This window comes from Castor canadensis, chromosome 13 (assembly GCF_047511655.1).
Source record: "Castor canadensis chromosome 13, mCasCan1.hap1v2, whole genome shotgun sequence".
NCBI classification, from domain to species: Eukaryota; Metazoa; Chordata; class Mammalia; order Rodentia; family Castoridae; genus Castor; species Castor canadensis.
The window spans coordinates 74827726-74849218 of record NC_133398.1 but is presented as its reverse complement, the minus strand read 5'-3'; the positions used below and the strand labels follow the sequence as shown (position 1 = coordinate 74849218).

Sequence of the window (21493 nt, the reverse complement as noted above, 5' to 3'; positions counted from 1 at the left end):
ATAATTAGTCTTGAATGTTCATTTAAAATCTTCCTAGTACTGAAAATATTTATTCAAATCACATATTATTTTAAAGAGGATGCTGATGGTAATTGTTGTAAGGGCTACAATGCTTAGTCACTTCATCTATAAAATGGAAATGACAATGTTGCTACTCTAGCGAGCTTTCATATACAGTAAAGGAAATAAAGTATGTGATGTGTTTGGCTCAGTCCATGGCAAATACCAAGAGCACTATAAATAGTAACTATGATTGTCAACAGTTCTTCTAATTTCCTAGTACTTAATAGAACAAATGGCACAAAAGTGAATTTCAGTACTTCTAACTGAGTGAATTAACATCAGTGAGAAGACTGGATGACAACTGAGACAAGGTTCCTAAGTGCCTGCACCTTGGGATCATCACTGATCTTTAAACAATTCCAAAACTTAAGTCTTCCCATTCCTAGATCATTTAAGACACAACCTCTAGAAGTAAGATACAGGCATTAATATTTTTTTAAGTTCCCCAAATGATTCCAATGTGCAACATATCAGGGGCAAAATATGGAAGCAAACCAGTTTCACTTGCTGGGACTATGACATTTAAAAGGTCCTTATGTTGCTCAGGCAATCATCAGAGAGTTGAGCTAAAAGCTAGCATATCATATGCAACTGTTTTAATGAAACCACCAGATTGCCAGTGGTCAACATATTCTGGTGTTTGTTAATTGCCTTTGTTAATAACTTTAATTTTCATGTCTTTAACTCACTCTTTCTCTCACATCTCTAAAGCAGCAAAAATAAACCTTAGATATGCATCCAAGCATCTTAACTTGTATGTCCAGCTTATTTCAGTGTATTTCCTTTAGATAACACCATTCCACAGATGATATCTATATTAGACTACCAAGGCCTCTAAATTTTTTTCATCAACAAACATTCCAGTGACCAGTATACAATGAGTTCTTAAGGCAATTTTTCACAGTCCTGATGTCGCTCATGGAGATGTGTTAAAGTCAGACACTTATACTGGTGAGTAACTAAAACAAAATTTGGGCAGGTCAAATTTGTATGAAATTCAAAGTTACAGAAATACTTCAGATTTAGGATGACTTCTTTGCTCCCAAAGGGTTTTAAACAATGTTAATTTTAATGACTGGTTTAAATGTCAGATAAAAACTCAAACACATTTTAATTATTCCCTAAGGAATATTCTAAGGAATATCCCTTGAAGTATCCCAAGGTAATTTTTGATAAATCAAGAGAGGAATAAAACTGTTGGGACTTAGTGGTTTAATAAATTAAAACAAATAAAAAATACTAGATCCTCTCACTACCTACTAATTAAGTTTTTTCCTAACTCCTCTCTGTATCTGATTGATTTAAAATTCAATTTAAGCTTTTAAAAAAATCTTTTTTTTTTGGTAGTGCTGAGGTTTGAACTCAGGGCCTCATGCACTCTAGCCAGGCATTCTACCACTTAAACCACTCCACAAGCTCTAAAAATTATTTTGTGTTATAGTAGCAGCGGTGAGGAAAAAACCATACAGATTTCAAAAAATAAAAAAAAACTTGTGCTGAGTTTTAAAATATTGCTCACAGCACAAACTGACTTTCTCCATGGAAGACACCAACAACTTTTAAGTTTGTACTCTTAGCAGAGACAATTGGAAGGTAGTAGCTATGATACCCCGATTTATGTCACTTAAATATTATGTGCTGTATTCCAGAAAAATAAGCCAAAAATATGTCAGGAATATGGCATAAGGATCACTTTGAGCTAAAGGCAACTGAGAAGAAGCAAATATAAGAAAAGTTCTCTACATTCCTATTTGCCTAAAAGCAGAATATAAAGGTGTCCCCTCCTCCTTTCTCCACCAAGAAAGTCACTCTTATTAGTTCAGAAAGGGCATCAGAGGAAACTCCATAATAAACCTTACTATCTACTCCTCATCTTCAAATAGTTCCCCAATATATTTGCCTTTCCTCAATTTGCCACTCTAGAAAGTCAAGCCCTTCTTCTTTGTCTTCCTACATCCCTGAAAGCATATTGTTCTTTCATTACAATGCTATATAAGCCCAAGTTCAAACCATTCCTGAGTTACTCTTCACTTAGTGGTCCCATGTGCAGGCATAATGCCCATGGTAATAAGCTTTTGATTTTTTGCTAGTCTAACTTACAGGGCTCCAACCTCTAAACCTAAGATGAAAGAAAAATGATTTCTTTCTACCTCTACACATTGTACAACTGAATTACCATAATGAATTCTTTGTCATTTTAAAACTTTCTATAATGGTAACTGGATAACCTTATTAAGTTCTATGACAAAGATTTTATTTTTTTCATTTATTTATTTTGTCCTTTGTCTTAATGAATCAATTTAGCATGATTAGCAGCACTAATACCTGCAGGTAATGGTAATGTGTGGTTCTACATACTGCCCTAAGTAGGCAATATCCCTAAGGAATTTCTCAGCCTACTATTATTGCTCTGGTGCTTGAACAGAAATGAGATTTTAGGAAACTGTGGCCTTACAGCCACAAATGAATCTTAAAAATCAAAATCACAAGATTAAGAAAACAAGCTCAGTCTAAGACCTAACCTCAAATGCTCTTGTCACTGAAGAGATGCAGAAGAGTAGTGTTTGTTCTTCTCTTTTACAGTAAGAAGATTATTCTCAGAAGTAGGTAGATAGCACTGACAATATACATTCTGTACATAAACTGCAATGAAGACCCATCCAAAATTCTGGTCAAATGCAAATTTGTTTTATTTTAATCATTGTTTCATTCTCCCTCTTACTTAGTGATGTTTTCTAAGGTATTTACTGAGTGTGTTACACTCTTAACAATGTATTAAGTGTTTGACAGAAATAAAAGAAATGTACAGACTGTTATCTACAGCTTAAATACTAGGAAAAATGAGATATAGGCTACAAAATCATTACCTGGCAACAAAAGACAGTCTAGAAATGAAAAGGAGAGGACAATGGAGGCTCAAGCGTTGTAGATAAGTTGTGGATGAGATAAGAATTCATTTGGATGCTATGGAGCTAGTAGAATTTGGGTAGGCAGAGAAAGGCATTCCAGGCATCAGTCTGCAGGAATTTCTCTAACAAAGGAGCTATTTCCACCATGAGTCACACATGATCTATATTCTTAGATACACTTTCATCTCTTCCCAAGACCATGTACATGGCTTGGTAAGCAGAATGTGCTAATTTTGTTTGGTTCCAGTGCATTCTAATCAAACACATTTTAATGAATTCCAAATACTGTGAATCAGAAGAATTCTCAGTCTGCTGCCTCTGAGTGAGAAGAACAATTCTGCTTCAAAAGTTGGTAGAATGTTTCTTCATAGTACCTATGTTTTCACAGGCATGCCCTTTCAAACATTTCTAAGCATTATGAAATATCTTTTTCAAAATATGCAATGATATTTAAGAGTGCTAAATCTAAGTTATTCCAACAGAAAGCCTTCATTTTCTGTTAGAACTATGTGTTCTGTCTTTTGATCCATGAGTGGGCAAGAAATTTTAAATGATGATTTAAAGTCTTGGCAGTTCAGTCAGCTTTGCAAATAATCAGCACTACCTGGTAAAACTGATTGCTTGACACATAAACTCAGATATGGAGAAGTGTCCTATGCACATAGGAAGCTATCCTTAGGTGAAGCCACCCATGAGCACTCTACGTTCCTATGTAAATTAGTCTTTCTGCCAATTGACTTGAAATCTTAGTATTTCAGTGTTCTACATGGTCTTCCTTCTAACCTATCCAAGCACTGTCTAGAAATGCAGTACAAAAGTATGCACAAATATAAAAATGAAATTATACAAAGACTCAAGTATCTTTATGTAGATATTGCAGTGCCTATGTGTGTATATTCACCATATATAGGTACAAGTGTATATGCAAACTCACACGAGAGAGAGAGAAAGAGAAACCATTAACACAACTATCTGAAAGAAGTTATTTAACTTATATAAAAATTTTTAATTTTCATGACTGAAGAAAAAATATTAGACACATTATATTGGAAATAAACAACTATTCCTCTGTCTTAACTCATGTAATACTATACTATTCTAATATTATTCTCTTCTAACCTTTACTTTTAGAACATGCATTTTAATAAAGCAACCATTTTCATCCTATAACAACAACTTATTTCAATGTCCCCAAAATAGTTTACCACTTGTCATTCCTTCATCATCTGCATAAGGACATTCTCCAAAAAGACCTTGATTGTTCTCTTATTACAAAGTAGTTAAAACAAATGGTTATCTTTACGGTAAGTACCTTACCTGATATCTGGATGACATTTTCCCAAAACATCAAGGACACATTTCTCTAATTATTCTTATTTTGTGCTTATCAGGTACACATTTGCTTTCCTGTTTATATAGTATATCAAATATATTCAAAAGCATTCCCAGATAATTTTAAGTGATAATTAATGCATTTTTTCTCTCAATCACCTTTCAAAAATAACATATTTATAGTCTAATAAAAGTTGTGAAAATTTGCTGTTACTGCTAGCTAAAATGTTAAAGACTGTAAGTTCAGTAAGTTACTGTTATCAAAAATTTTCAATAAGTACAATGCTCTGACAAGCTAAGAAAATTGATTCATTGTGTCTAATTATATATATATATATATATATATATGTAATACACTGATGGATCATACTGTAGGAAATACGGTATAGAGAGGTCCAATTAAGATGATAGTGCGCTAGGATGTAGCTCAGTCATAGACTATGTGCTGAGCATGTCTGATGCCCCTGGTTCCATCCACCACACCAAAAAAAAGATGATAGTAACCACACCTTTTTCTATCTGGCATAAAACTTTGCAAATTTCCTGTGCTGTGCTTATTATGGTTGTTATTATGATTATTATTATACTGTACCATCCAAAAATCTTGTTTACTTGAAGTTTGAGATTTTTTTAAAATTTTGGATAAGTGAATGCTTGTGACAAGTAGTGAATAAGATTATTTGGCAAGAACCTTGGACAGCATCCTTGGATATTAGCATGCTTTAGACTCATTTTTGAATGGTTAAAATCCTTCCATTGTTCATCTGGACAGAACTTCAGGCTAATTTAACTAAGCCATGTGTTTAAATTTTCAATTGTAGATACAATTATAGAGAACAAAGAAAGAGTAACTATGTGGACCCCCTGAGAAGCCTGCCAAACCAAGGTGAAGACAAGAACATCTCCAGGTCATTTGGTACAGTTGATGCAAAAAGATTAAATCATGGAACAAATAAAGGAGAAAAATTCTTGTTAGTCAAAATTACATTTATCATAAATTCCAAAGCTGACTTCCTTAACAATTAAAAAGTTTCTAAAACATGTAAGTTCCAAGGAAAATGCAACAGTTTCTATATTTGGATCCCTTTAATATCCTTAAAAGGAGAATTTCAAAGTACTGTTTGGAAAAGCATTAGTAAACCTAACCACAATAATTTGCTCAGTATTCACAAAAATACAACAGATATCAATAGGTTAAATCCTGAGACATAAAATTTCCAGGGACATTGGTCTTGCTTAATAGAAGGAGCATATCCGTTTGGTTACAATTAATAACATTTCACTATAATGACAGTAGTGAGGCAGAGAGTGACAGATAAACTCTTCTATGAATTTTAAGTGTTCTGGTTTCAAACAGGAGTTGACATCTCTTGAATAAAACATTTTCCTCCTGAAGACAGACTTTAAAAAAGCAAGAAGTGGGGCTGGAAGTCTAGTTAAAACAATAGCGCACCTGAATTCAAACCCTGTACTACCGAAAAGGGAGAGAGAGAGAGAAGAACAGAGAAAGAGGAGGAAATAAAAGAAAGAAGGACTATGCTTGCCTGCTAACAGACTTGGGAGGAAATTCTACAATATAAAATGAAATACATTTTATAGGGCATTAAAGTAAAATAAGAAGTCATTAATGCACTTTGGACCTTTATCTGGAGTCTTGAAATTATAGAATAATATTAGTCCTTCCCACAGGCAGCATTTCACTATTGATTGTAGATTAAATAACACACAACTCTTACTTTAGCCTCTGCTCTCAATTAATCCATGTTGGTTCCCTCTAGCATTACCTTAGTTAATCAAATGGCCTTTCTAGATTCTCCAAAGGGATGGTGGAGTTGATTCTTATTAGCTCATATAAGCCACTGATTATCTTTCTGGAATTCTGTGAGCTGGTTCTCAAGCTATTCTTAAATTGACAGTTCTCAAAACTGATCATAATAAAGCTGGACGTTATCACATATACTAACATTTGAGAGGCTAAGGCAAGATCATGAGTTCAACACTAGTCTATGCTAACCAATAAGACCTTATCTTTTAAAAATTTTTAATAATAAATTTGAAAATTGTTTATAGTGGAAGCATTTACACCATAGAAACTGACAAACACGACACATCAGGTTTTTTAACTAGCACACTACTGTCCTTTATTCACCTAGTCATCAGTCTTCTTAAATGTCCAATCTTGTTAGTGGTTCTCTTGTCTTGGGAATGAGTGTCCAACAAGAACAGACACACACAGGAAACATTAACTGAATTAATTGAATGCTTATGGTGTGCAGAGCACTTTGCTAGGCCCTGAGAAAATAAAGAGCTATAATTTTCATGTACTGCGAAGCTCAAAATCTATTCTGAAAGGAAAATTTATGTGCAATTTAAAAAATGAAATAGTGCAAAGCAATTACGAATCCTCTCAAAGATTTGGTTTCCTTATATGTAAAATCGTATTAATAATACTTATCTGGAGAGGGACAATGAAATTGTGATAGTAAATAAAGTGACATGCATTAAATGATTGCTATGTGCCAGGTACTATTTTAAGTTTTTTATGTCTTTTAGTTGATGTAACTCTCCCAATAATTCTATGAAGTAGTACTATTTTTATCCCTACTCACAACAACTCAAGACACAGAGGTTAAGAAATTTGCCTACATACTACTTGACATATGGTATGGATTTATTAAATAGCAGAAAAATTGGATGTCAATGTTACATTTTTGCTGACAAATTCAGGTGTATTTATTACCTACAGGCTCTCTGTTCTTCAGATGAATAAAAGCACTGTACCCCAGATGGCGTACATTTTAGTTAAGCTATTGGATAACAGGGCCAAAAGTGGCTGATGTATGTGTCAGTGGGTGGACACACATGCATAAAAGTCTTCTTGTGTGTAATCTTTCCTTTCTTCACAATGTCAGATGAAGGAGAGGCCTTACTCAATTAGCACACAAACCATGATTGTTGCTCATGAAAATGTTAAACTCCAAGGAAGCTGGAGAGGAAGAGGTGAAGATGGAAACCTAAAAGATAGGTTTTTTTTCCAGATGGCTCCAGCAGAGGAAATACACGGTGGTCTGTTCTCATTTCTCTACAACAATATTATTTCCCCTCAAGCAAAAAAATAAACTTTACTTACATAAAAAGCACAAATGTGGTAAGTTGAAGGGAGACTAAGCAAGGAGGAAGGCAATCCTAATGGCTAGTTGACACTATCAAGCACCTGTGTGAATGTAAATTAAATCCTAAGGGTAACTTTCTTGGCTTTACTAGGTGTCTCATTAATAAATTATTTGGCATAGTCGGCCAATGGACAACTTCCAGAAATACTGGGTCAGGGTGCTACAAAGCTCAGAAATAAAAGCAGTCAATATAATAGCTAAATAAGCAATTTTTTTTGCTCTCAAAATAAATAATTTTAACTTCTTTATTTCCAAGAGTCAATTCAATGAAAAACTATACTTGGAGTACTCCTCTACCCTAATTTGTGGATTCACAAAATGTTAGAATTATTCTCTGCTCAAAATAAACATTTTTAAGTATCCAGCTAAGTGCTGCTCTTTTTAAGCCTGTTTCTTATTTTAATAGCCACAGAAGCATTCTTTCTTCAGAGGAATGCTTCTAATGGCAGCACCTTGTATAGAAGACAGACACTGTAGATCTGTTTTTTGAAGCTGGCTAATGGCCAAGTGGTACTCCCTCTTAGCTTGCCTTCCTTTCCCTAAACTGATTTTGCCAAACCACTTGATAAGGAAAACAACAGTTTAAAAACCAGGTACCACAATCCAAACTTTTTGCTTTATAAATAAATAAAGTGAAGCTCAGAGAACTGAAGTTCCATATATCTTATATCAGGGTCCAGTCTTTTAATTTTCAGAGCACAAGCTATAGTCCTATAACAAAATAAGATGCTTGATTAGCTAGTCTTAGTCATAAGGGCTTTTACTCTACCACATATAATGTTCTGATATAGTTAAAAGTTTTAGGTTTCAAGATGAGCAATAAAGAGACCAGTTATTTTCCACCCAGGTGTTTTATTTCACTTTTGGTGGCTGCTACAAGGTTAGTGCTGCCACCTTTTACGATAGGAAAGATTTAGCCATTCAACTTCTGAGTAAAGCCCATATGCAACCTAAAAACAGAATATTCTTAGTAGTGGCACGGGTAAATATTTTAAAGTTAGGTAACTAAAATAAACAAATAAATGAAAAGGATTGACTTTCAGATGAATGGGAAAAACACAACACTTTCCCTTTCACTCTGCCTACAATATACATATTCTCTCATCCATTCTGAAAACTATCCAGATCAGAATGTCCTTCTTAATGGCGTTTTCTGTTTCTCAGAGCTGAACACAGCAGAATCAATCCTAATCTTGTATCAGTGACTTTTTAGAATAAAAAATTAAAAACAGACATTCTTAGTTTGGGGCAAGCACACCTGTCCCTCAACCCAGAGTTCTTATTTACTAGACTTCAGGCTACAGGTATATGTGAAATTTCATGAACTTACATCAAATCATGCAATGAAGAGCACTGTCTCACAGTGATAGTGGAAAGGAAAGAGGTGGCTTCCTTTCAATTCTATACAGCCAAATCCACTGCCTTGAAAATGCTGAGCTCGACACTATTCACAATAGCCAAGTTATGGAAATAGCCAAGATGCCCCACTACTGACGAATGGATCAAGAAAATGTGGTATCTATACACAATGGAATTTTATGCAGCCATGAAGAAGAACGAAATGTTATCATTCACTGCTAAATGGATGGAATTGGAGAACATCATTCTGAGTGAGGTTAGCCTGGCCCAAAAGACCAAAAATCGTATGTTCTCCCTTATATGCGGACATTAGATCAAGGGCAAACACAACAAGGGGATTGGACTTTGAGTACATGATAAAAGCGAGAGCACACAAGGGAGGTGTGAGGATAGGTAAGACACCTAAAAAATTAGTTAGCATTTGTTGCCCTCAATGCAGAGAAACCAAAGCAGATACCTTAAAAGCAACTGAGGCCAACAGGAGAAGGGGACCAGGAACTAGAGAAAAGGTTAGATCAAAAAGAATTAACCTAGAAGGTAACACACATGCACAGAAAATTAATGTGAGTCAACTCCCTGTATAGCTATCCTTATCTCAATTAGCAAAAACCCTTGTTCCTTCCTATTATTGCTTATACTCTCTCTTCAACAAAATTAGGGATGAGGGGAAAATAGTTTCTGCTGGGTATTGAGGGGCTGGGGGGGAGAGGGAGGGGGCGGAGTGTGTAGTAAGGGAGGGGGTGGGGGCTGGGGGGAGAAATGACCCAAGCATTGTATGCACATATGAATAATAAAAGAATAAAAATTTAAAAAAAGAAAAGAAAATGCTGAGCTCGAATTCCTGAGCTATGTTTGAGAATTCAAATGGGTTCAAAACCATCTCCTCGAGCTTCTTGTCTGTGTAGCAATTGCATCTATTAGCTATCTTTTTGCTTGCTTGTTTTTGTTTATTATGGTTCAGGAAATTAAACCCAGGGCTTTACACTGAACTACAGCACTTTACCACTGAACTACATTCCCAGCCCTATGAACTATCCTTTGACCTTCAGCCCTAAGGATGCTCATGTTTCTAGTATTAGATGTTCTTGAAAAATGTGTGAATGATACTTGAATTGCTAGCAATATACTCAGAACTATAAGCTGTCATTCGTGAGACTTTATTCTATAACATGTCTTGAAATACTGACCTTGTCTAAAATCTGTTTTAGAAATTTCACAAGTTTTTCCGAGTCCAGAGCTAGAAGGGAAGTCTTAGAACCCAGACACAGAGCCAAATCTGTGATCAAAACAAATTTTCCAAATAATATTGACCTAATGTCTTGAATTCCATAGACTTAGCAGGATTGGAGACTGGAGATAGTTCTGAGAATAATTTAAAATTTAGAAACACTCTCTCAGAGTAGATTTCTCTGAAAGAAGCAAAGGATAGAGAGAAGGATGGCTGACTCCCATACCTTGGCAAGACTAGAGCAAAGGAAGGTTTCTTGCATGTACTAAAAAATGATGACCTCTTGCCCTGACAATGTGATAGAATCCATGAGGGAGAAGCTCAATACAGAATTCAAACTCTTACAAAGGGAGAGAGGTCAGCCACTTTAGTATTAAAAACTTCATCACAGAGGCTGAAACCAACAGCAAGAGTCTGGCCATGGCTGTTGGCACCTGAAGTGCAGAGAGTTGGGAAACCAGAAAGCAGGAACCATGTCTTTAGACTGTAGCGAATCATAACAAGACAATGAGACTTGCTAACAGGTGAACAACCACAGTTGTTTCTTCTCTGGTCCCAAATTTATGATGACTAAATTTGTGAGCTGACTTTGGCTTTGTTGTTCACATGTCTAGCTTGCTCCCCAGCTGCCCTGGTGGGAGGTAGCAAATTTGAATGCCTACAAGGTCCAGCCAAGCAGAATAAACAAGTGGTATGGATTCTTTGGGAAGTGTGAATGCCCTATTCACAAGGGAAGTTCTTTTCTGTACCAGCTGCTATTTTCACGTAGGAGTGTGGGACCTAGCTATCCACTTATCCATGAGAAGCTGGACATCTGGATGTTTTAAATTTAAAATCTCCCACATTTAAAAGGTAGACATAAAAGAAAAATTACTAGTATTAAGAAAAACAAAATGTGAAAATGGTCAATTTTGATGTTTATTTTGCTCGAAGGGAAAAATAATTATAAAAAAAATAAAAAGGAAAAGGAATAAAAAAAAAGTATAGGCCAAATAAAAAAACTACCTATGCCTTATTTTCAACTTATGCCCTAGTACAAGGTTTAGTGTTACCTTTCTTTTCACATCAATTCCCATTTTTTCACACTTTAAAAAACTCTGGGCCCCAGCACCCAGACCCTGCAATCTACCACAAGACTACCCTAAGAATAAGTTTTGGAAAATCTAACAGCAGTCTGACCCTGGACCTTGCCAAATTGTCAAGATAGCCTCTATTTCCTTTTGTCGGAACCTCAAACTCCAGCAATTAATACAGGCTCCTTACAAGTGTGCCACCACCCCCAAGGGTTTCTGGGGTCTACCTGTGCCTAGGTTTGCTCTCTGCCAGGCCCTAAGCCCTCTCTATCTCTCCTGTCACACCACAGGTTCATGAGGCATCATCAATCTGTTCTCAGGTGAAATAATAACTATAAGTGTGTATCTCAGCTATTTGCTGTGTTTGGGCACCATGCTAAGTGTTTGATATGACTTATCCTAATTTGTGATTCTAATAACCCTGCAAATAAATATAATTCCACAAGGAACCTGAGGTCAGAATGACTGCACATCTCACTCAATTTTGCACAGTCATTAAATGGATGATCTGAAATTCAAATTCAAGTTTAAAGCCCATACCTATCTACAGTCCTAAATGGGAGGTGTAGACAAGAGAGATGTGTCTATGGAAGGGGTTGTTACTATACTTTCATGCTACTCTCCTTCAAATTATATAATTTGAACATTCACATTATCAATTTCCAATTTTTAATTTTCTATGTGCAGTTACCTGCAGTTCACAGGTTTGGGGATTTCACGGGCTATAATATTTCAATATAATTTTAGGGGCTAACATAGGACTACAAATTTTTATTTTTCCAGGTAAAAGATACTGCTAAACCTATGTTAGTATCATTATCATTTCATTAAATTAAAAGCATTTCAGTAACACAGGCTGACATACACATGCATGAGTACATGTAAACGCACATGAGTACACAGAAATTAGTAGCTTCATGAAATAGGGACCGCTGCTTACCCTTGCCCTCATGCACAGTGGATGTGTACATGTCCATGCATAGGGAGCTCCCCGACTATGATTGTGTGATGCTGTAGAGGTTTTCTGGGAAGGCCATCCTTTACAACTTAGAAAAAACTTATTCCAAAAGTTATTTTTGGAAAAAACTTATTCCAAAAATGCTATAAGTGTTTAAATGATGGCTGGATCCCAGAACAGAAGGTAGATCTTGAATAGCTTCCTTTTAGAATGGATCTGAGGCAACTAAGGCTCCAGGAAACTGAATGATTTCCTTAAATACCACACAAGCCCTTGCAGAGCTACAACTGTAGATGAGAATTATCTTGTTAGCTACTTCAGTTATTTTATTCATCACCAGAGACAAACATACTATAGTACATTGTTTTAACAGAGTTATTGGTGAAATAAGGTGGGGGGGGATTGTTTTGAACACTTATCACTATTTGAAATATGGCTTGTGAAAAAAATCTGTGACAAAATCGAGGAATACAGATGTAACTATCAACACAGACATGTTCCCTTTTGCACAGCCTGTCTTGTCCAACCATCAGAGCAAGTAAATACAGTGTAATCCTCTGAAGCAAATATGCTCCCATTATCCAGAAAGGAATACTCCTTTGATTTTACATGTGAGAAATCTATAAATCTGTGTGGTCTGAGCATGTTTACATCCACATCTGCAATTAACATAAGACTGAAACTAGGTCAGCAACATGTTACCAGGGAATAGCTATTAGCATTACCCTTAATTGAAATCCTACTTGCTTTTCTGTTGGCTTATCATCCTCCCTATGTTGTAATGAGAACCACCACATGAAAAGATCAGTTGAGTCTGGAAGTCTGCAGAGAAACAGGAGTGTGCAACCACACAAATTTCTACAGTTCAAATATATTATCTCTTTCAGAGATATAATAATAAATATGTCAAACTAAGGAATCACCAGTTTAAGGAACAAATGATTTAAAATGACCACAGAGGTTATAGACCTCTAAACAATGAATTTGATTATAATTATTTCCATTATATAATTCTTAATCCAGTCTCCCTAGCGAATTGGAATATATATGTATATGTACATGTATGCATATATGACTTTGAGCATTATATATCATGAGTACCTTATATAAGTGATATACATATACATATATACATATATAGTGTAATCTAAAGTATATGGGTAATAATGGCAGAATTCATGAGATCAATCCAGAGAAAGTGTTTCTTTATATGAAAAGTGACAACATACTTGAGAACTTCAATTTTCTTCTCCATTTTCCAAGGTTTGCATTTGACAGTAGCAATAGTTTGTTTCTTCTCATCTAACTCTGCCTTTAATCTTTCCAATTCTGCCTCATCAATTTCTTCTTCTTCTTCTCTTTAGAAGAAAAAACAAAACACAAGTTTAAGCCTTGCTCGACTTCAAAATGTAAGAAAGACTAACATCAGATATTCAAACTTTTTTTTTTAACTTCACTACAAATAGTCAGTGCTAAGACCCATAAGCACTGGAATTTATATCTGAACATTGACGCAGGATTACTGGAATTATTATAAATTTAAGCAGTAGTACTTGTATTCTGATATTCTCACACTAAATTGTTCTTTTATGTCTCTAGCCTCAAGCTGTCAGAACTAGAAAATCTATGAAAATAAGAAATACAGATTTATCAAGAATTTCCCTCTCCTCTCTGTTCCCTTGTGCATCTTCCCTCACCAATTCATATTTCACTGAAAAACTTTATTTTCAATAAATAAATTAAAGGTAAAACTGTCTTTGAACTGCCCTTAATGTTTTTAAATTTGCTGTGTCTCAAGAGAAAGAGGGAAAAAAGAAATGAGGAAAATGAAAAACTTATTTCTCAAAGGTAACCTGATCTGCTAATTAAACTCAAAACTTCAATTGATAAAACTCAACCTGTAATATATTTGATGGAAGCAAATTCTTTGAAGAGACCTTCAAAGAAATTTAATTTCTCGAGCAATTGAAAAGTATCTTTTCTGTGTTCCTACTATTACAAAAATAGAGCTCTAAGAAAACAAAATCTAAACATGAACTATATGGCTGTAAATGGAGGAATGTGACACTAATATTATGAAAATCAATTTTTTGGTAATAGATTCAGTTATCAAGCTATTGTCTCAATTTCAAACACATTCTTTTATACTTAATATTGTGCTAGTAAATCCAAGATTCTGTAAGTCACATTTTTTATTTATCAATTGGCTCAATTTTATACTTGGACTATAGGAGTTACAAAGAAGGAACTCAGTCTTTCCTACGGCTTCTTGTCTGCTTCCTGTCTGCTTGCTGTTTGCTTCCTGATGTGATACATCCTCCTTAGCAAGACTTCTTCACTCCAGGAATTGAAGGTCCATTTCATAACTATTAGTGAATCTAATCTGCTAGTTCTGCCAGCACTAGCAGAACCAGCATCACCACCTCCTCCATAGGAGCCAGCACCTTTGCGCATCAGTCCCTTTGCAGACATCTGAGTTTCTGCTGCCTGGGTTTCTACTCTATACTTCAATTCAATCCTTTCCTCCAGTCCTTGGATGGTAGCTGCTTCATACAGTTGCTATCATCATACTGTAGTTCTCTGTTTGCCTTTTCAATAGCCTAGTAAATAATTATTTATAACTCCTAATAATTCTCTTATTAAATTCTCTTTGTTCAATTAATGGAGTCTCTCTCCTCACTCGCCCCTGACTGACTAAATAGTTGTAAACTATTTAGTGCTACTCAGAAACAAATTTCAATGTTCAATAACCTCATGCCTGTAGTCTATTAAGTACTAGTTATTAGTAAACTCTACTAAGATACAATTCTGATTACCACTGTGTTATTTCTGTTTTAATTGTTAGGTATTTATTATATAAAATTCTACGGTGCTACCTAATCATGGAACAAACAACTTGAGGATACTTTTTACTACATCTTTATTCACAGTTGTTTCTTTCTAACTTGCCATTGGAATAATACATAGATTGGCTTATCTTAGAAAGGAAACCCTTGTTTTAATAGAAATAATTTAAATTATTTCTATGTAGATGTACATGTAAACCTAAATTTTGTTGATTTTATTTGCTGAAAACAAAGAAAACTAACAAAGTTAAAAGAAAATTACATGCCAAGAAACTGCTAAAAATGGCAGTTTCAATTAGCCAAGTGTAATGGCACATGCCTGCAATCTCAGCTACTTGAGATAGAATAAGGAGGCTCACAGTCTGAGGCCAGTCCAGGCAAAAGTGTGAAATCCTACCTAAAAAACTAAAGCAAAAAGGGCTGGGGGCATGTCTCAAGTGGTAGAGCAGTTGACTAGCAAGCATGAGGCCCTGAGTTCATACACCAGTACTGCCAAAATAATAATAGAGAATGGGGTCAATTACAAAATAAAAAATGTTTAAGATTGGTGACTGAATCATTTGCTATTCTAAGACATTAACTGGTCAATCTTTCCAAAATAATAAAGTATTACATTACCAAGCTCCCATTGAGAATCATAGAACATAATCAAGAAACATAAAACAGCATCTCATTTAACCCATTATCACTGAAGAAATAAAGAATGAGCTATTCGATGTGTATTTATCATAGTATCAAAGCTTATTTCTTTAAATGCCAATTTTCATAAACCATTGAATAGAGATCTTTCTAACATTAATTATATCCTTTATATGCTTAAATTCTGTGATTTCAAAAAAAACACAGGAAATATCTTCACTAACTTCTTTACTTCTCTGAAACTTTAAACCAATTGGTACTTCTTCTTAGACAATAAGATTATATTATATTTATTATATTAATTACTATATTATATTCATATAATCTTTTATCATAATAACTTGCATCCAAATGGCTTTTCCCTTACTATATTATGAGTTTATGGATCTAAATAAATATTTATTGTGGAGATGTGTAAGTGCAGAACTTTCCTGGATGACCTTGGATTGTCATCCTGAAACCAGTGTTCAAATAAAAGTATACCAAACTATAACAATGATAGGAAGGACATTTCTTCCTATACTAAATGATCTCAGACTGGTATATTTTTAAAGACTTTGTTGTTAATTGTTGGTTGCTCCCAGGAGAATCATGTTGTATTTCAGGGTACAAGATTGACTGATAAGTTACCTTTAAATATGAAAGTAATTAAAGTATTATTATTATAGAAAAACTGCTTTTCTAAGTATGCTTTCTATCTTAAGCTTAATTAAGCAACAGTTGTTAGGAAAAAGAAGGCATAGTATGCTGAATTTCTCACTACTATGAATATATTCCTTATTTGCTTAAAACTAGGTCAGGGAACGCCTGTAATATTATTAGAAATGCTCTAAAATGTCTAACAAGGCAGTATTTTTTAACTGTTTCCAAAGATAGCATTGCAACTTCGGTTTTAATTGATTTCAAATGGTGTGTCAGTGCAAGGGAAATTCCCAGAGGCATTACTTGAACATTTAAACAAAAAAGACCCTGAGTTAGTTGATCAAAATAAATGTGCCCTGATTTGTCTACTAATTTTCTTCAGAACATATTTGCTAATAAGTTTTCTTTTTTAGTAAAAAAGATTCTTATCTTCAAAATAAACAATAGAAAATGGACCCTAAAATTTTCATCAGAACTATCAATCATCATAAATAATTTATGTACTATTTAGAATAGATGTACGAAGTATGGCCACAATATGTAATTTATAAAATCTGTGGAGACGAAGTTTGGCTATGTGGAGGATGGAATGTAGGGAGTCACACGTAGGGGCTAGAGAGCTTTTCAGAATTAAAATGAGATGGAGCCAGCTAAGGAGACACACTATACTAGGAACAAGACCCAGCTGACTCACATGGCCCTATTTCCTATGAGTTGAACATTTTCATGAGGACCCTAAGTGGACAAGGAAAGCAGGGAAATCCTTGTCCTGTTTAGAATGATTGTTCTAGGCATAAGTGAAAAAGGAAAGCAAATTCTTGAATACAACATGTAGCATACATATGTCTGTTGGTGACATTTTCTCAAGGAAACACCACTGTCATATACCATAAGTTTTGCTAATAGGATATATTCCTACATTATAATAGTACTAATAATCATAATATAGCACTTATTAAAATTGGGTTTCATTTTGTTTTGAAAGGAATAAAGCTTCTTGAAAAGAAAATATAAGTAAAAAATATCAGAGTTAAATTTAAAGCAAGTGTGGTGTCTTGATATTTGAAGAAACAGATGAAGCTTGGGAAAAAGGAAAAGAAAGAGGAAGAGGAGAGAAATGTAGAAACTTAAACATAAAGTAGGTGGGATTGTTTTTATTCTAAAAGGAAATAAAATGCTAAGCTTCTCTACCTGACAAAGTTTTCATATGATTGCATTTAATAATTATTAATTTTGAGGTCTAGTGTATTAGAATTATTGGACACCAGAGGGTGGCATCTTAGGAGACTATCTGAGAGAGTTCTTCATTATTTAAAGTCCAGAGAGCATTTGGTTCCACTGTCTTGCAGTGATTCACACAGCCCTATAAGTAGCAGAATAGGCTGAATCTTCTCTTTAATCCTTTCTAAGGAATTTAACTTTTCTATTATTAGATGTATTTTATAAGCTCACTTTTCCTCCCTGCCTGGCATTTGCAAACTTCCAGAACACCAAGAAAAGAAAATTATTTTCTTGGATCATTCCTGAACACTGTTTAAATATATTATTCTACACAGAGTCAGCAGTAAAATGTTGGAGCTAAGGATGCATTTGTTGCCCTTAACTCAGAGAAACTAAAGCAGATACCTTAAAAGCAACTGAGGCCAATAGGAAAAGGGGACCAGGAACTAGAGAAAAGGTGAGATCAAAAAGAATTAACCTAGAAGGTAACACACACGCACAGGAAATTAATGTGAGTCAACTCCCTGTATAGCTATCCTTATCTCAACCAGCAAAAACCCTTGATCCTTCCTATTATTGCTTATACTCTCTCTACAACAAAATTAGAAATAAGGGCAAAATAGTTTCTGCTGGGTATTGAGGGGGTAGGGGGGAGAGGGAGGGGGCAGAATGGGTGGTAAGGGAGGGGGTGGGGGCAGGGGGGAGAAATGACCCAAGCCTTGTTTGCACATATGAGTAATAAAATAAAAAAAAATGAAATGATAACCCTAATCCTCTATAATAGAGACCAGTGCACTTTATTTCTATAAATGTCCAGTTAACATTTTAGGCTTTGGATGCTATATACAACTCTGTTTCATATTCTTATTTGTTTTTTATTAATAATCCTTTAAAACTTAAAAACCATTCTTAGCTCTTGAGCTAGATTTAACCATAGTTAAATCTTCAGGAGTTTTTCACCTGACTTAGAAAATGCACACAATTAGTGGGATAATCTCTAACTATTTAAATTTACTCTAATAGTTTAATGACCTATAACAATTTAAATTTTCCATAAGGGAATTTCTCATACTCCAATTTTACTATATATTCAAAATTATAAAAGTTAATTTAATGACTTGGAATACGTCTATAGGATCAGATCAAGCCCATCTTGATACCAATTTTCAGGCCAGTAAGTATCTACAGAGAGTGGTCTTCATTCAGAGTCAGGAGATTTTGAATCAACAATACTTTCAGTTATATAAAAAGACTAACTTACGCTCCTCTTCTCAATCTCCTTCTTCTTTCTTTTTCTCTTGCTTTCCTTGTTTCTTCATCCTCTGGCTCAGGTTCAGGGTCATCCTCCTTGATAACATCTCTGGTCCGTTTCCTCTTTGGTCTCAAGCTCTCTCTTCTAGGTAGTTTGTCTTCTTCTTCACCTGAATATAGCAGGTGTTGATTCCATGAGCAACCTCAAAAAGTATTCTGTCTTTCATTACTAAGTTTATTCTTACTTAAGCATTTTTATGCATATTTAAAAATAGAATAATAAAACCCACTAAAATTGGTTAGAAAGGGAAAGAGCAATAGAGGATTAAAGTTGATTTAAGCACATAATATGCATGTGTGGACATGTCACAATGAAAGCACTTTGTACAACTAATATGCACTAAAAAAATGAATGGGAACAATACATCTCCAAAAATAAAAATAAAAAATAACTAGCATAATGCATCTGAGACTACAATCCAGCAATTTTCCATACCACTATAGATATGGAACACAGATACGCTATTACACATATATCATTGCCTGCCACTTAAATAAATTCATCCAGATTTTCATTTCCTTTGGTTCATCTACCAAAATATGCAAATGTGAATCCCTGAATATTATTAATCCTTACAGCTCCAGTCTTCATTTATTCGAATAACTGGATAACATGGAGTTTAATATCATACCATGATCTCTAAACCCATACAAATCAGGTTCAAATTTAGAGTTTATCTATCTAATACACAATGGTTGAATTATAAACCATTTTGTGTTTGTTGCTACTATCTTAGAACAAAAACAGAAATCAAAAGGAAGTGCTACAACTCCAACAGTTTGTGAGAAATTCATTCAGCCCTGGAGATTCTTCCCAGTTCTACTTATCTATGGTATTTTCCTTATTTATGCATTTACTTTGATATGGGGGTCTGGCTATTTTGCCCAGGCTAGCCTTGAACTCCTGGATCCATTGATCCCCTGTCTCGGCCTCCCAGATACATGTCACCATGCTTACCTTATCTTTATTCTGTATTATTTTTATTCTTGACTCCAAATCTTTCTTTTTTCCTGTAATATTTTTTATCTCTTTCTTTAGAAAAATTAGTAGTATACACTAATTTTTAGTGTATACTAAAAATCAATAGTAATACACTATCGATTCACTGGTAAATTTCACCAACCATTTAAAGAAGAATTACTAGCAATCTTTCTGAAACACCTCAATAAAATTAAAGAAGAGGGAACACTTCCAAATCTATTATATGAAGCCAGTGTTACTATGATACCAAAGACAAAGACACTACAAAAGTGTCAGAATGTTTGTTTGTTTTTTTTTTTTTGCCAGCACAGGGGTTTGAACTCAAGGCCTCACCCTTGCTAGGCAAGTGCTCTTACCACTTGAGCCACTCTAAACATTTGTAATTGTCATATTGTTCCCCCAGCCAGCACAACAATAAAAGAAAAAAATTTTTTAATTAAAAAAGACACTACAAGAAAGGAAACTGTATTCCAAAACTGCTATTCCTAATGAATAGAGATGCAACAATTCTCAACAAAATACCAGCAAATCAAATTCAACAACATATTAAAAAGACCATGACCAAGTAATATTTTATCCCTGAGATGCAAAGATAGTTCCACATACAAAAAGCAAATAATGTGACACACTACATTAACAGAATAAATGGTAAAGCACACATAATCATATCAATAGATGTGGAAAAGCATTTAACAAAACTGGACATTTTATATACAAATTTTCCATAAATTAAGAATAGAAGGAAATTGCTTCAACATAATAAAGATCATATGTTAAAACTAGCATTTTACACACATTCATACACAACAATGAAAAACTGAAAGCATTTCTCTAATATCAGGAACAAGGCAAGGTTCCCATACTTTCAACATCATAGTGATCATCCCAGTCAGAAATTAGGCAAAGAAAATAAAAGCAGAAAAGCATATAAATTAGAAAGGAAGAAATAAGATATATTTGCAGATGACATGATTTTATATGTTAAAAACACTGAAGATTCCACAAAAATCTGTTAGAACAAATAACTCAGTAAAATTGCAGAATACAGAATCAACACAAAAATAGTTACATTTCTTACAAATCAAAATAACATTGAGATTCCATTTCCTCCCAATCAGAATGACTACCATCAAGAAAACAAACAATAAATGCTGGAGAGGATGTGGGAGGAAAAGGAACCATTACACACCATTGGTGGAAATGTAAATTACAGCCTCTATGGAAATCAGTATGGAGGTTCCTCAAGAAACTAAAAATAGAACTATCATATGACTTTTCTATACCACTCAGGCATACACCTGAAGAAATGTAAGCCAACATTCAATAAGGATATACACACCCATTTTTTGCAGGACTATTCACAATAGCCAAGCTATAGAATCAATCTAAGTGCCAAAAAAACAATGAATGAATAAAGAAAATATGTTACATATGCACAATGGGGTATCACTCAGTCATAAAAACAAAGGAGTGAAATTATGTCATTTACTAGAAAATAGATGGAACTGGAAATTACCATGCTGACCAGAATAAGCAGTCTCACTCAGAAAGACAAATATCATGTGTTTTTGCTCATATGCAGAAGATAGACCTAAAAAATATTGATGATGATATGACATGATTATAAAAGGGGAACTGTTTGGAGGGAGAGCAGTGGGAATGGAGAAAGGGTGAAATGGGGTAAATATAATCAAAGTACTATATATATTATGCAAACAGCATAATGAAACTCACTAAAACTATTAAAACAGGGGAGG

The 21493-nt window shown here is 34.4% G+C and overlaps 1 protein-coding gene across 1 annotated transcript in view; it reads right to left on the bottom strand.

The window, feature by feature from the left end:
* Positions 1-21493, bottom strand: part of Tmc1 (transmembrane channel like 1) — a 125952-nt gene that overhangs the window by 92654 nt on the left and 11805 nt on the right. Inside the window, exons 3-4 of the mRNA XM_074052182.1 lie at positions 18705-18864; positions 13325-13453 (exon numbers count right to left, since the gene is read on the bottom strand). Of these exons, the coding sequence (XP_073908283.1) occupies positions 13325-13453; positions 18705-18864 (289 nt within the window). The remainder of the gene's footprint in view (positions 1-13324; positions 13454-18704; positions 18865-21493) is intronic.